Source organism: Pseudorasbora parva, chromosome 20 (assembly GCF_024679245.1).
Source record: "Pseudorasbora parva isolate DD20220531a chromosome 20, ASM2467924v1, whole genome shotgun sequence".
NCBI classification, from domain to species: domain Eukaryota; kingdom Metazoa; phylum Chordata; class Actinopteri; order Cypriniformes; family Gobionidae; genus Pseudorasbora; species Pseudorasbora parva.
In genome coordinates, this window is record NC_090191.1 from 39,030,052 (window position 1) to 39,046,301 (window position 16,250).

Here is a 16,250-nt window from a genome sequence, read left to right on the forward strand (position 1 = left end):
AAATGACTGCCATTTAGCCGTTTATCACAATCATCCACAGCAGACTCAGGAAGAACACAATGGGAGAAGATCTGCTCTATATTGTTTTCATTAGTCATTTTCACATCAATATAATCGTTGCAGTGTTAACAGACATTTGGTTCTGATATACAAGTCATGCTCTGCACCACAGTAAAGGACAGCAAATAAAACCTCAACTGAACACATCGTAATAGTCAAGTCTGTGTCAGCATTTTGTGGGATGTTCAAGATAGCTGTCGTCTAAATGGTTATCTCGGTCAGTTCGCAAACTAGAGCTTTGGAATTTTATGGAATTTCTACGTTTTTACACTTCTGTAAACATAAACATGTTATATTCCAGCTGCATTCAGAATCAAACACATGAGATGTTCAGGACCTGAGTCCCAGCAGCCAATCAAAACACTATTTTTACAGCAATAATGAATCACCACACACAGAACACACACATTCACATGATATTTTCTTAAATACAGACAGACAGACGCAGGAATGGAGTCTTTAACATCAGAATGAAAATAAAAATACAACATCAAACAATGGCGTTCTGCCGTGGTTCTAAAAGGATCCCTCTGTGAATGAGAATCAGTCCATGAACTTGCGGTTCTGGTTCACACCAAACAGGACGACTCGGATTTCAGGCATCATCTATAAAGAAATCAAATTCAAAATTAGCCGCGTGACCGTCATGTTCGTGGGCCTCGCTGACGGGACCAAACTTTCAACATATGTGATTTTAAAACAGAAGACAGTACCCAAATTTCAAAACTACAAGATTTCACTTCTACTGTTAATGAAATGTATTTCACTATGACATGGATAATTATATCATTCACATGGGCTACAGGTTATTTTTATTGTATGCCAAAAAGTGTTTGTACATTTTATCAGTATCTACTATACTTTCAATGCAAAAATTAAAATATGAAAAAATGTGTAATTTGAAAATGATTTTTAAATAAATGTTTTGGTCTTTAAAAAGTATTTTTCCAAAAGGAAAATCTTGAAAAAGGAGGGTCGTCTGATAATCAGGGTTTTCTTATATTCTGAACAATGCGGTACACTGTAAAAAATTATTTAGAAAAAAAGTTACCTGGTTGCCTTAAAATTTTGAGTTCATTGAAATTAAAATTTTGAGTTAATACAATGAACATTTTTTTGAGATTCGACAACCTTTATTAAAATATTATTAAAAGATTTTGTAAGCATATTGGGTAATTGTGTGTGTTTTATTTCTGATGAAGCAGTGAAACATGCCAAATTGTGCTATTTTCATGATTTATCAAATGTTTTATGCGGTTCAGATACAATAATATTTTGAGTTTCTATTTATTAAACAAATTTCCTTCATTGTATCAACTCAAATTTTTAATTTCAATAAACTCAAAATTTTAAGGCAACCAGGTTACTTACTTTTTAAAGTTAAACCAACAAAAATCAACCAAAATTTTTTACAGTGTACTTTTTAGAGAGCAATGCAATATTGTAACGCATTACTTTTTCAAAGTAACTTTCCCCAACACTGTTCATAAGCTTCTCATATACCTGTTGTGCCATGAGGTCCAGCCGGCTCTCCAGAGTGTTGGACACTTTGATCCTCCCATCAGCATTATACATCTCAATACCACCAGAGCTACACAGGAAAAGACAAACTTTCATTTCAAAGATAACAGAAAAGACAGCTAACATTGTTCAGGCTAATTTTATGAATGAGGAACTGCTTAGGTAGCACAGACGCTCACATTTCTGGAGAGAGGAAGTTGTCCTGGTCAATGCGCACTTCAAGTTTGTCCTTCACAGCTGCCTTGTAGATGGGGATGTTTTTCTGCACAGCAGCCTGATAAAAGACATATTTTGCTATATAGATATATAGACACAGACAGACAGACAGACAGACAGACAGACAGACAGACAGACAGACAGACAGACAGACAGACAGACAGATAGATAGATAGATAGATAGATAGATAGATAGATAGATAGATAGATAGATAGATAGATAGATAGATAGATAGAATGCTTTTTTCCTACATTATAAATTATTTGAGCCTGAGGGCGTGCAGATGAAACCCAACACGCTGTCGTGTTATCTTGTGTTTAGATGCAGGTTTATGAATGCAATCATGTGAGACTCTTCTGGGAGGAAATTAAGCCAAATCATTTTGATGACAGACTTTGATTCAGGCATTTCAGAATGACCAAACCAACATCTGAGGGGCTGTGTGTTGCGATTGGTCCTCTAGTTGGTCCAGTTATCCAATCACATCCACTGATGAGGCAAAGTCACATGAGTTTTTTTTTTTGAGATCCAATTTTTTGATTGTGATACACATGATTGTTTTTAATATTTTAAAAAATTATAATTTCAATTTTAAAGGTGCACTATGTAGTATTTTTGCAGTAAAATATCCAAAAACCACTAGGCCAGTGTTATATATTTTGTTCAGTTGAGTACCTACAATATCCCAGATGTTTCCAACTATTTGTAAATTGTGAGAAAATTGCTATTTTAACTAATGAACCGGGAAGTGTCAGCATTGCGTTTGAGGGAGTCGCCTGTCAATTGCGTCATATCTGCGTTACCCTCAGTGTCTTGTTTTATTTTGCAGGAGCGCTTTACTCTTAGCAGTGTGAACAAGTGAACGCACGGAGTAAAGCCATAACATCGTTTTAAACACACTTAAATGTATCTAATATGATAAACAGAGCTGCTGAATTACCTCATAATCATAACCGGAAGAGCGGATCAGTGCAGGCGCCCGGCGACTGTGTCCCGTCCCGTCATAATAAAAGTCCCGGTATTCGCAAGGCGGGTATTTGTTTATCAATCGCTCCAGCAGCCGTGCTCAGGTCCATAACACTCGGTCCTGCTCTGCTTTAGACTACAGTAACGTTAATAACCGCATGCATGAACGTGATTTCTGCCCGAGTCCTATTTTCCACCGGCTGTGAGGTGAAGACCACATCTCCCAAGATGCTGCGCTCACACTTTGCGTCATCAAACTACGCATTTGTTTAGAATAGGCGCCCTCCAGTGGACGGAAAGCTGCATAGTGCACCTTTAAAGTTTCATTTTGGTAAGTTTAAGTAGTTTTTCTTTTTTTAATGTGTCTATATAGTTTAGTTAAATAATAATCTTTATATCTATTTTAGTTATTTATTACATTAAGTTAAACTAAATGAAAATGAGATGTCTTGGCAACAAGCTAGAATAAGTTTGATTTTTCAAAAATATTTTATTTCTGTTCAGGTTTATTTAATTGAAGTCATTTTGAAATGTTTTCAGTTGTTAAATGTACAGACCTGCACTATCCCCGTGTCCTGTTTGCGGCAACGGATGGTCACTTTGGGTTCCAGGAGCTGGTAAAAACCCTGAAACATGAGAATATTACAGCGTAAGACTCTCAGAAAGTCTGCCAGACCTGATTTGTGACACTGTGCGTGCTTATATATCGCTCACCTGCAGGATAAGCCCGTCCATCAGAGAGCTGTATCTGGATGGATCTCTGGCTACATTCGCTAGTCGCTGACGAGCATCATTTAGCAAATCCTAAAAGAGCGCACAGTTAAAACACACAACAGAAACTCCCACTCAATAGGTTATTGAAGGTTTGATGTGCCACAGAAGAGAACAGGAACTAACCGAAATCATGTCATCACGGGCCTTCAGGACCTTCAGTCGGGCCTGGTTCATAAGGTTGGACATTTGACTGTGGACAGGAAGCAAACCATTTAAACGCTATTAGGGACAAAGAATTAAAAATTTCATAAAAGATGTGATTATTTGAAACCGTTTTATGGCATGAAAAGCTTGATTGAGTAACAGATTTTGAGGAAACTGGGAAGTTCCACAGCAATGATTTGGCCGTCTAGAGGAAGTCACACTCACATTTTCTTCTGCTGTTCGATCTGCTTCTCCTTCTTCTCATAATACTCCATAATCTTCAGACGCTGGGTCTGAACCAGCCGACCTTTCTCAATGTTGAACTCCTCCTCTGCCTGCAGAGGGAGTCACTTATAATATTATCACTATTTACACCACATAACATTACAACGCTTTAATTAAATCATTTAAAGCTAAACACTGTGAAAGAAAAATGACCTTTGCATCAATCTCCTCTGCTTTTTCATTGGCCTCCTGCTCAATGAAAGCCATCATGTGCTTGATCTGAAAAGATATGGGAAACAATAAGAGAATAGTTTCATATCAATGGGGAAAAGGCTTTAATGAAACCAGAAATCAAAATGTAAATACAGGCACATGCATTTTTTAATCAAAACAAATAATCCCAAATCAATTTAAATAGTAACAGTAGGTGTCTGTCTAGACTCTAGTGTGTTTAGTAGGTTGTATGTTGATGTTATTACTATGCAGAACATCCCACATCTTAATATTTTGCATTATATATCTTATGACACATATTTGATATTATTCATCATCATACTACTTTGATGCATTTGCCTTTGGGGTGAGCTGATTGATTTCATTTTCTTATTGATCCTTTATGCACATGTGCGTGATCCCATATATACTATAATTCACCCGTTTAAATGCATTCATATAAACTGACTGTTGTCATATAGACGGGTCTCATGATGCCAGCTCGTGTTTAATGAATAAATGACGAACAACCTTGAAGGCCACATCATCTTACATCACGATGCTCGTTTTAGGCTCGTCTAAAACAATGCATTTAGCAAAACAGTGGCTGCTTAATCTCGCTATAGTGTTGTGCTGTAATGAAGATTAAATGATGCGTTTGAACGCGTTTTCACCTGCTTCTGGACGTCGGCATCGCTGAGCGCCATGACTGCTGCTGTAAGAGGATTTTAAACTCCACCGACAGAAAAAGCTCGGGTTGCGGCAACGGAACGGCGTCTTATATTTGTAAAGACGTTTAAATATTTTTGGGAAAGCCTAAAGATTTAAAAACGCACAAAATGACATGGAAGTGGTCGATCGTGACGGTGTCAGAGTCGTGAAAATAGACTGGACGGGTCAGCTGATTCTCAGTCAATGATGACACATATGACACGTGACGCGTGTTTCCTCTCCGAGAGCCAATCAGATCTCAGTGCGCGTGTAAGGCTTTTTTATTGCGGTTTATGCGAGTTGCGCTTATTTTGAACCTTAATATAATACATTCAAACCATTACACCAAAAAGTTTGTCTTAAATGATAAAATAGCAGACATAAGATTAAATTAAAAATGAAACATTTGGGCACATTATGGATGAGGGAAATGGATTTCATAAATCATTTAAAAGTGATACATTTCTGCTTAAGGTCAGCGTGAAAGGTTCAATTAATACATAAAATCACAAAGTATCCGCATTTTTTCCCCTTTGGACATGAAAATGCATTATCCAAACTGAAATGACTGTAATTCAAGAATGCTTTGGAATACAGGTTGGTTTTTGGTGATTGTTGTAGATGTAATAAATATATAGGCTAAATATACATAGATTTTATCATATATATATATATATATATATATATATATATATATATATATATATATATATATATATATATATATATATATATATATATATATATATATATATATATATATATATATATATATATATATATATAAATCCTGTTCAGAAGTAGCAGGTTGGCAGAATTTTATTTGAACTCAACCTCTAACAAACACATGTATCTGCGTTATAGCTCGCCACCGCATCACAATTGGTTAATCTAAACAGGTTTCTACCAATGATTTTTCAAAATAAAGGTCTGAACACACCTTATGAGTATGAAAATATTCTTGTTGCAAACTGACAAATTGCTGATCAGTCAGCAAATATGTAAACTAGAGATTGTAAGCTTTTAAATGACATATAGTTTTTACTAAGGTATTATTGTTTTATATAAATTGTATAAAACGTCCCACTGTTAAGTTAAACAAACACATGTCAAGCAAACAGGACTATGTCCGAGAAAGTAGTTCAGATCAATGTGTCATGTCCAGAAGGTAAGTGGACCTATGGGAGTTTTGGCTGCTTTGACATGCCCCCATGAGTCAGACAGATGTAACGGGACGGGGGTGGGGTTTAGGGGACAGGCAAAGGGAGGCGCTGAATTGCATTCTGTTGCAGTAATTCCCCAGCCCCACCGACCCCTCCTCTGTATTTACTCAAGCCTCAGTCTACATTCATGTGCTGACTAAACCCTGTGCTCAGACAAGGTAAGATCTGTTTTCAATCGCTGCTCTTACAGAATATCAAATGGCACATTAAGTTTATGACTGGGTGTATTCTCTCTTTAGACTCTAAAAGAAGGGTGGATGACAAAGAATTTACTGTCTTCTGATATTAATAAAATAGCCCCTGTGCATTTTATTTGTTGTTTCTTGTCAATTATATTAAATTCCATATGTTAGTATGGGAATGTAACATCATAACATCTGCAGTGCCATAAGATGCTATAGTATCACAGTTTGTTTTATGGATAGTATCATATATTAACTGTCTTGTTACAGTGTAGGTAGAAGGACCTATTCAGCTATACTTAAAGGGATAGTATACCCTATGTTGTTTCTTTCTTCTGTTGAACAAAAAATAAGATATTTTAAAGAATGTTGGTAACCAGACAGTTGTCGGTAGCCATTCACTTCCATATAATTTTTTTCCTACTATGGAAGTCCATGGATGCTGGTTACCAACATTCTTTAAAATATCTTTTGTGTTCAACAAAGGAAAGAAACTCATACAGGCTTGGAAAAACATGAGGGTGAGTACATTTACATTTTTTAGGTGAACTATCCCTTTAACTAAATATTCCTGCTGGTTAGAAGAGGTTCATACAGATATAATTGACCTGTGCCTACTGGCTCACATTGCTCTATCTCTGCTGCCTCTGTCAGAGGTCAAAGTTAAAATACTACACCGTGTATTTCTTGCACATTTGTTCCCTGTAAGCACGCTGACCTTTGATCTCGGCGATGGGCTTTAGTTTACCATCTCTTGACAATCTGACTGTTGACGCTGCAGATGTTTTCACTGTGACGTGACTGAAGCGGTGCTGGTTGCAGACTCCAACCCCTTTGTTCTGCACTTTATTAATGGGATTGGACACTAAAATAAATGAATGGCAGTAGTGCGTCTTCAGCATGCCAGCAGGAGATTTACGTGTTCCGGCATTGATTAATTTGAAAAATACAAATACAAATTAAATAATTAAATAGGTTGCCCCCTGTGCAATAGGTCCATTCATGAAATTTCCTCACTACTAAATATTTCACGGTCAACTGTTAGTAGTATTACAACAAAATGGAAGCAATTGGGAACAACAGCAACACAGCCACGAGGTGTTAGGTCACGTAAAATCACAGAGCGGGGTCAGCGCATGTGCAGAAGTCGCCAACTTTAGGCAGAGTCAATAAAGGCCTTAAAACTTCATTTGGCCTGCAGATTAGCTCAAGAACAGTGCGTAGCCCATAGAGAGATTCATTGAATGGGTTTCCATGGCAGAGCAGCTGGATCTAAGCCTTACATCACCAGATGCAAAGTTTGGGATGCAGTGGTATAAAGTGTGGCGCTACTAGACTCTAGAGCAGTAAAGAGGTGTTCTCTGGAGTGACCAATCACGCTTCTCTGTCTGGCAATCCCATTGATGAGTCTGGGTTTGGCGGTTGACAGGAGAACAGAACTTGCCTGGCGGCATTGTGCCAAGTAGGGATGCACGATATTAGATTTTTGCCGAAATCCGATATGCCGATATTTTTCAGCTCATTTTGGCCGATGCCGATACCGATGCCGATATATGTTTATTTTTTCCCTTTGTTTGGAAACAACACCATTTTGAGCAAAAACTATTTTTTTTCATTCTGGTTTCAGATTTCTGAGGTATCCTTACTAAAAGGATTCTTGTTGAAGATAAATAAATGTTAATAAAGTTCTTTTTATGATAAGAGTATATTAAAAGCTCTGAAAATTTTTCACCCCAGATGCAGCTGTAACCTAAATATTGTATTTTTGGATTTAACGTTTGTGCACATGAAGTGGGGGTGGCATGACATCCATTGATGCTGTCTTTTAATTATTGTAGAGCTCCTTGGATTATTTTTCATCATCCATTTCGTAACATTTTATTACAGATTAATACACTGTATATAAAAGTATTTAATTTACAAGTGTCATGCTTGTGATTTATGACATCATTACTTATTTGTTTATTCAGAACAAGAAGTAACTTCAATTTATTTGTGTATTCTACTTTTCATTGTATTACTGTAACAACAGCGCCCCCACTACATGTATAAATATATAGCGGTCTAGTTGGAGGGCACTAAGACCTGGAGGAGCTTCTGCTGCTATGGAGGCTGCCGCACACGCTAGAGAGTGGGGAGACGCGATTGGGCTTGTTTTGGGCTAGTTTTGTTGTGAAAACGTGGCATATCTGCTGCTGACGGTCACGTCCTTCTGTTCGTGCATTCAGAAATTCAAGGCAGCATTTAAAAACAGTCAATATAAATCACTGTACATGCAATGTATTTTCTTGTTTTCACTTGAAGAATGACCGCAGTGCTGACATGGTCTCATCGCTGTAGCACTCCTTGCACACGTGAGTTATTGCAGGTGCATATCAACACGTTATCATATCGGCAAGGCATATCGACATAATGTTTTCATATCGGCCGATGCCGATTTGTATATTTTAAGCATTTATCGGCCGATTCCGATGTCGTGCCGATAATATCGTGCATCCCTAGTGCCAAGTGTAAAGTTTGGTGGAGGGGGGTTAAGGTGTGGGCTTGTTTTTCAGGGGTTGAGCTCAGCCACATATTTACAGTGAAATAAATTCTTAATGCTTCAGCATAACAAGACATTTTGGACAATTTCATGCTCCCAACTTAGTGGGAAAAATTTGGGGATGGCCCCTTCCTGTTCCAACATGACTGCGCACCAGTGCACAAAGCAAGGTCCATAAAGACATGGATGAGCAAATTTGGTGTGGAGGAACTTGACTGGCCTGCACAGAGTCCTGACCTCAACCCAACAGAACACCTTTGGGATGAATTAGAGCAGAGACTTACAAATGCGATTCTAGAAGAATGGTCAAACCTTCCCATAAACACACTCCTAAACCTTGTGGAAAGCCTTCCCAGAAGAGTTGAAGCTGTTATAACTGCAAAGGGTAGGCCAAATACACATTAAACTCTACGAATTAAGAATGGGATGTCATTAAAGTTCATGTGAATGTAAAGGCAGGCATCCCAAACCAATATTTATATTTGACATATAGTGTACGCCTACACGAACTGAACTATGATCCCTTCATGCCATGTGAAATATCTGACATTCTCTATTCATGTGAACAGATGGAGATATATATAGGCTGCAAAGCCAGTCAGATATGTGCTTACTGGCCTATACATAGATCAGAACATGACAACAGATAAGGATGCTTGTAATTCTTTGTAATCTATCATGGACACATTTATGAAAGTACATTTAGTAAATACTCCTGACCTACTTTTATTTTTTTGCTTAATAAATATCATATATTGCTCAATGTGGTCTCTTTTTCACAACATGCATGACTTCATCCACTCTCATCTTTAGGACTCACTGAAGACCTGTGAACATTAGCCAGATTTTCAGAGGGGAGAAAAAGATCTTCCATCCTGTCATCCTCATCCTCTCCTCCCCAGAATCTAACCTCAAGCCTGGAGGAGAGCAGTGGTTCGGACCGCTGGGAGACAGCTGGTCTGGCTGAGTCCTGGGCGTCTGTTAGTGACATGGAGGCCGAGCTTGGAAGTCTAGAAACCAGTGAGATGGTTCTAGTTCAGGAGGACCACAGCGAGAACCACTCCTCCAGCTCTGACATCATCCACTTAGAGGCGGAGCTCCACGAGAGGGTGGAGTCAGATGATGAAGAGGACCTTCAGAGCAGCGTGCTGAGCATGATGGGCAGCGAAAGGGAGCTGGCGGAGATTGGAGCGTATGTCACATCTGCTGCAGAATCAGATCTCAGGCCTCCACAGGCGGTGGAACTTCTGATGTGTGTGGAGGAGCCAGTTGTGGAGGAAATCGAGACAGAGGTGGATTCTGAGCCCATTTTCGCTCACACCCCTGTTCTGTCCGAGCCGTTAGATTTCACGCTGGCTTCTGTACCCATACCTGAAATCATCTCACAGGTTTTAGATCATCTCCCACCCTCTGCAGTCACACAGTCAGAGGAATCTCATACTCCTGAATTGACTGATGTGCCTGTTTCCAAGGCAGACCCGCTTTCCACCTCGCCCTTTGAACTCCCGGTGCTGCTGGTCGGTGGCGCCGCCCTGGTGGCAATAGTGGGAGTACTTACATATGTCTTGAGAAGAAAGTAACAGGACTGTACATCTCATAGCTTAAACATTGTACAACAAGTCAACAATTTGTATTATTCATTATGTGATATAAAAATTCAATGTTAGTAAATATTATGGTTTGTCACTTATTTACAGACACATACAAATACACACAATACAAACCCTGTCCTGTCACACATCTGGAACATCATCCTGAATATCAAGAGAAAAATATATTATAGTGTTTGATGCACTCTCTTTCATTTTTCAATTTAAAGACAAAAATGTATGCTGATTTTGATTGTCCGGACAGTATTACAGAAAATTACCCAGTAGATTATCAGGATTATTATATATTTAGTAGATTATTATCAGTTTAAAGGTGTAGCATTTAAGGTGAGTATTTATTGACAGAAATGCAATATGATACACATAACTATGTTTTCAGTGGTGTATAAAAACATTACATAATGAACCATTATGTTTTTATTACCTTAGAATGAGCCATTTCTATCTATACACACCACGGGTCGCCTTACAGTGAAGTCACCATTTTGCACTGTCATGTTTCTAGCCCTAAATGGAAAAACTGCTCTATAGAGCACCCTCTGTTGTCTCAGACGACGACATCTTTGTCCTGTGTCAGCCACCGTAGCTTCTCTTTGTATTTGAAAAGTAGGGGTGAGCGGAAGGCAGTTGCAATTCACAACCTAAAATTTAGTGCACATTAAATTAGAGGTCTAAACACAGTGCACCTTGAAATGTATGCTGATTTTATTAAGATTATTTTTTTATTTAGATTTGGGATCAAATCTGTTTTCTAAATACCAATGTCCATCACATATGCACATATAAATGCATGTGTGTTCAAAAAGTATACAATTTATGTAGTGAGGGAGTACATCATGAATACATTTTCCAAACCGTGTTTTTCTCTTATCCTGAATCATTACGGTACACCTTTTTTAAAAAAAATTTATTATTATTATTATTATTATTATTATTATTATTATTATTATTATTATTATTATTATTATTATCATTTTGTATATTTTTTAATGCCAAAAAATAAAAATGTAATAAGTAGGCTACATAACAACAGGAACAATAAAAAATCAAGACATGGATTAAATAGAAGTACATAAATTAAACATTGAAAGCAATCTTTGACATTTTTATGCCCATCAAAGACAAAACATAGGAATTATAGTCTACTAGAGAAATAGACAGTAGCATGATCTTACCCCCCCAAAAAATTACATTTACTACGGTACACCTAAGACTTTATACCGGACTATTTTAAACGCTACACGCTGCGGAGTAGCACAGTACTACCTGCGTGACTCGTCATTGACATAACCAGAAAAGTAGCTCTGCCTAAAATGTTATTCCGCAAGACTTTAAAATCGAATAAATATTACGAGCTACTAGGGTAGCTGGTTACCCTTAAAAACCTATTGATATCAGTTCATAGTGTTGTTCTTAACACTTTCTCACACAAGCGGGTGCGATGAGTAACCTATAGGTCCTATGTTTGTTCGAGTGAATGTTGCGGTGTTCACTGTCCAATATGAAATGTCACAACTCCGACAGCAGGTGGCAGTATAAATCTCGACATAGACTAAGAGCGACCAGCACTAGAGTGATGAGCAAGACATTTGTGTACGGAAGTAAATACTCTTCCCATGATTTCTCTTCACTAAAATCACCAGACCCCCCAGAATGACTAAATCAAGGACGACGAAGAAAGAGAATATAAGTGTGGCAAGCGAGGTAAATGTCATATGAATAGATATGCACGTTTATGTAGTGTCGTGTATGAAACCATATGTGTATAGGTCAATTATTCCGTATGTATGAAACAGCTTACAGGTACGTTATGGGAATGATGACGTTACATGTATGCCCAGATTGATATACACTAATTTACCAGTCAAAAGTTTTGAAATAAGTCTCTTCTGCTCACCAAAGCTGCATTTATGTTATTAAAAATGCAAAAAGCTGTAATATTATGAAATATTATTAAAATGTAAAATAACTGTTTTCTATTTGAATATATGTTTACATGTAATTTATTTATATGATGCAAAGCTGAATATTCAGCATCACTACTTTAGTCTTCAGTGTCACATGATCCTTCAGAAATCATTCTAATATGATGATTTGCTGCCCATGAAACATTTATGGTTATTATCAATGTTGAAAGCTAATGTTGAAAGCTTTTTAGGATTCTTTGATGAATAGAAAGTTCAAAAGAATCATATTTATCTGAAATAAAAAGCTTTTGAAACATTGTACTACCATTCAAAAGTTTTGGGTCAGTAAGATTTTGTTTTTAAAAAAAATTTGGGGGGAAAGATCTTAAAGAAATGAATATATTCATTCAAGCAAGGATGCATTAAATTGATCAAGTGACGGCATAGACATTTATAGGCCTAATGTTGAAAATGCTGTTAAATAATCCTGAAAAAATACGTTTCAACATTGATAATAATAATAATAAATGTTTCTTGAGCTGCAAATCGGCATATTAGAAGGATTTCTGAAGGATCAAAGAATCGCGTGACTCTAAAGACTGAAAAATTGATGCTGGAAATTCAGCTTCGAACCACAGAAATGCATTGCATTTTAAAATATATTCTAATAGAAAAAAGTTATTTTAAAATATTTCACAATAATACCGTTTTTGCTGTATATTGGATCAAAAATGCAGCCTTGGTGAGCAGAAGAGACTTCTTTCAAAAACAAATAGTAAAGTTCCCTTACTTTTGACTGGTAGTGTAGCTTATTTAAAATAATTTTTTCTGCACTAAGTAGCACCGATCAGAAAGTCTGTTTTCATATTGAAATGATGCTCATACTCATAACTTTAATAACATACTCATAAGCTCTCTCTTTAGATTGACCGCGTTGAAGAGCGCAAATTACACTGTAAAAACAACCTGGAGAGGGCAGAGTTCAGACAGAGAAAAGAGCAACTCTCGGACAATGAAAGGTGGTTATGATGATATGACTAGAGTAGACATACGCTTTTTTTTGCTGCATAATCTAATGTAAGAAACATGGCATGTGCTCTTTTCATGTGCTATCAGGCTCGCCCTAGAAGATGAGATGACCCTAATGAATATAAGAATAGAGAAATATGGTGAGTCACTTTTATGGAATGATTGGAGGTGTAAAAATGCATCAATCTGACAAATTTAGGCCATTGCTTATGGAATTTGAAGTCACCGTGATTTTTTTTAAAGGAATATTTATTATAAATTATTAATTTACATAATTTATCAGTGCACAATTTGTTTTTATTCATGTGCCTTGTACTCTTTAAACTTCTTAAATACATTTATTTTTTTATGCTTTTATTGAAGACCAAGTAACAAACATATATCATAGCAGACAATAATACAAAACAAAATGTGACATTAATTGGTAACGGGATCGGAAAATTCTATCATAACATTTTAAACGTTAATGCATTTTTTTTCTTTTAATACAATTTTAGAGAAGACATAAAAAAATCAAATTCCACTATAAACACCTTAAAGATTGGGGAAGAATTTGCATATTTTTAAGTATATAACATTTTGCCAGCAGTATAAATTAACAATGTATTCAAGAACTTTATTACAATAATATACAATAATATCCTTTAATGTAAAATAGTATTTAAAGGTAAATGCTGCCAATTTCCTTCAAATAATTTTACATTAAAAAAACTAAAACTCTCACTTTTACACAAAAAGCATAAATCATCAATATCAGATTATCTTGAAATGAATGATTTAACAGGGTAGATGGTATTGAACATTTAAAAAATATTTATTCAGTTTTATTATTAATACAAAATTTAAAGGGGATTATTCAAGATTATACCAATTCCTTAACAATACGGATTTATTAAACTTCGCCTCCCTCTTGCGACTTCTCTTCTCTGATGATGTGTTACTATCACGAGGGCGGGGCAACCTGTCACTCAAATCAGATTGACCAATAGCAAACCTCAACCATCCAAACAATTCCTAATGGAATAAATCCCTCACTACATTTTTTTCTCATTCGCGAAGGTGGAGATACGTCAGAATAGAGAATTATAGAGAAGACTGTCGCAACTACCGTTTCATAATCGCTTGTATTTTTTTTTAATAGTACCTAGTGTATACATCTGTGGATTTGTACACTTCTTTATCAATATTTCTCATATTGTTATGAATCCTTCAAAAAAAAAATCTAATTAAACTACGGGCAAATGTCTTGATGCATTGTATCATTTGCTAATGAAACCAGTTTTGGGAGAGCGGTTCTGTATGATATCATTTTTGTTTTATTCTTCAGAAAAGGAGCTGCAGGTACTGAGAGGAGAGAACAGGAAGAACATGATGCTGTCCGTCGCCCTGTTAGCCATCAGTGCCCTTTTCTACTACACATTCATATATTAGAGGTATTTTCTGTCATGCCAAACACGGACTGAGAAAAGGCTATGGGGAGACTGATATCCATTCATACCATCAGTTGTTCAGATGCTGTGGATCTGTCAGTCTCATTTTAGCCATGAAAACACTGTGCCATCTTCATCTTGGCTTCGGCATCCTGGATTGACTGAACACTGCTTTTTGTTTGCTGTGTAACAGCGTGACATTAGACGCTTACACATCAAAGAGAGACCCTGATTGGGGATTAAATGTATTCTCTCATGAACTTCACGAGATCAATTTATAAGGCATCAGTGTAACCATATACATTTACCCAGTAATGACTCGGTGGCGTCTCTCTCCAGATCACTGTTTATTGCATTTCAACAGGACTAACATGCACAAAGGTGGGAGGGGCAGAGGGTGTTATTCCATCCAAAAATAAAATTTATCAACAAAATGTTCAATTGAAATAAAAAACAGCCATCAATAAAATGCAATACTGTCCCATTAAACTGCTGTTTGTCCCTTTGATATCCTCGATACAACAATACAACAGAACACTAGGCAGCCGGTTCTGTTCAGTCCCGTTTTAAGACTGGCCGATGAACTTGCTGCTGATAGAATCTGATCTGGCTCAGTGGCGTCCCTTTTGCACAATAGAGGAATTACATGCTGTGATATTATATTGTACGCACAAGCAGGACTCGATCGGCTTGTGATGGACACAGACCTTTTCACAAATGGGATTTACTAACTAGCCATGTAGTATGCAAAGTAAACTTCTGACATAACTAAAATATATTCAACCTTTTTTTATCTCAAAATAAAGACTAAGGATATTCAAAACAATCTGTCATTTAAAATGTTCTAAAATGCATATGTATTTTCATTAAATGGTCACATGTTGCATGTAACTCACAATCAATACAGATATGAAAAAAGAATAAAATAAGGGCATTGATAAAAAGAAACAGTGCGTGAGACACTACCTTAACTCGTAATACGTTGATATTGTTCCCACAGAAGTTATTCCATGGTCAAAAGATGACTAATACTCGAATGATGATGATGATGATGATGATGACACAGACCGGCCCAGTGATATTAACCACAGCAAAAAAACATTTTCCACAGAAAACGTCACACTTTTGATTTGATTCCCCACGGAAAGCGAGCCAGGAAAAATGAATGCACATCTATCATTAAGAGACCTGCAGATGCACGCTCAAGAATGCATCGGCCATTACTCTTCATAGTATTTTCTTTTTTCTTAAATATATAGATCTGAAGTAACTCAGAACATTGAAATACAAACACACGTACACACACGTACTTAGTCACGTTCACGGTTTGTGCTACAACAACAGACAGAGAGGGAGGGAAAAGAGAGAGAAGGAGGGACTGGAGGCCCTGAATGTGATGAACGGAAGAGAGTACACACGTCGAATTCATCAGGGCTGCACAATAAGTGTGACAACTGCAATAGAGAAAAAACAGAGGTTTTAGTATTTTATATGCA

The 16,250-nt window shown here is 36.8% G+C and overlaps 4 protein-coding genes across 4 annotated transcripts in view; 2 read left to right on the top strand and 2 right to left on the bottom strand.

Annotated features, from left to right (window-relative positions):
- Positions 1 to 65: 65 nt before the first annotated feature.
- atp6v1e1b (ATPase H+ transporting V1 subunit E1b) lies at positions 66 to 5,040 on the bottom strand. Its single transcript, XM_067427515.1, has 9 exons — positions 4,795 to 5,040; positions 4,121 to 4,186; positions 3,908 to 4,017; positions 3,662 to 3,728; positions 3,479 to 3,568; positions 3,322 to 3,390; positions 1,761 to 1,855; positions 1,564 to 1,651; positions 66 to 666 (listed from the first exon to the last, which is right to left on the bottom strand). Exons 1-9 carry the CDS (start codon positions 4,825 to 4,827, stop codon positions 604 to 606), a joined length of 681 nt encoding a protein of 226 aa, XP_067283616.1. The 5' UTR covers positions 4,828 to 5,040; the 3' UTR covers positions 66 to 603.
- A 1,067-nt stretch (positions 5,041 to 6,107) lies between these two features.
- On the top strand, positions 6,108 to 10,449 carry si:ch211-214j24.14 (uncharacterized protein LOC559160 homolog). Its single transcript, XM_067428229.1, has 2 exons — positions 6,108 to 6,212; positions 9,592 to 10,449. Exon 2 carries the CDS (start codon positions 9,768 to 9,770, stop codon positions 10,356 to 10,358), a length of 591 nt encoding a protein of 196 aa, XP_067284330.1. The 5' UTR covers positions 6,108 to 6,212; positions 9,592 to 9,767; the 3' UTR covers positions 10,359 to 10,449.
- A 1,483-nt stretch (positions 10,450 to 11,932) lies between these two features.
- Positions 11,933 to 15,243, top strand: ccdc167 (coiled-coil domain containing 167). The gene is made up of 4 exons (XM_067428349.1): positions 11,933 to 12,092; positions 13,220 to 13,314; positions 13,412 to 13,464; positions 14,652 to 15,243. Exons 1-4 carry the CDS (start codon positions 12,042 to 12,044, stop codon positions 14,753 to 14,755), a joined length of 303 nt encoding a protein of 100 aa, XP_067284450.1. The 5' UTR covers positions 11,933 to 12,041; the 3' UTR covers positions 14,756 to 15,243.
- snap91b (synaptosome associated protein 91b) overlaps positions 15,083 to 16,250 on the bottom strand; it is a 34,276-nt gene continuing 33,108 nt past the window's right edge. Inside the window, exon 24 of the mRNA XM_067428350.1 lies at positions 15,083 to 16,208. The gene's annotated coding sequence lies outside the window, so the exon portion shown is untranslated. The remainder of the gene's footprint in view (positions 16,209 to 16,250) is intronic.

Bases quoted from the DNA above. Each gene is read 5' to 3' on its own strand.
- atp6v1e1b (XM_067427515.1), bottom strand. From the start codon at position 4,827: ATGGCGCTCAGCGATGCCGACGTCCAGAAGCAG. The intron at 3,569-3,661 runs GTTAGTTCCTGT...GCGCTCTTTTAG, and splicing joins CCCGTGATGACATGATTTCG to GATTTGCTAAATGATGCTCG. The intron at 3,391-3,478 runs GTGAGCGATATA...CTCATGTTTCAG, and splicing joins TGGACGGGCTTATCCTGCAG to GGTTTTTACCAGCTCCTGGA.
- si:ch211-214j24.14 (XM_067428229.1), top strand. From the start codon at position 9,768: ATGGAGGCCGAGCTTGGAAGTCTAGAAACCAGTGAGATGGTTCTAGTT.
- ccdc167 (XM_067428349.1), top strand. From the start codon at position 12,042: ATGACTAAATCAAGGACGACGAAGAAAGAGAATATAAGTGTGGCAAGC. The intron at 12,093-13,219 runs GTAAATGTCATA...CTCTCTCTTTAG, and splicing joins ATATAAGTGTGGCAAGCGAG to ATTGACCGCGTTGAAGAGCG. The intron at 13,465-14,651 runs GTGAGTCACTTT...TTTATTCTTCAG, and splicing joins TATAAGAATAGAGAAATATG to AAAAGGAGCTGCAGGTACTG.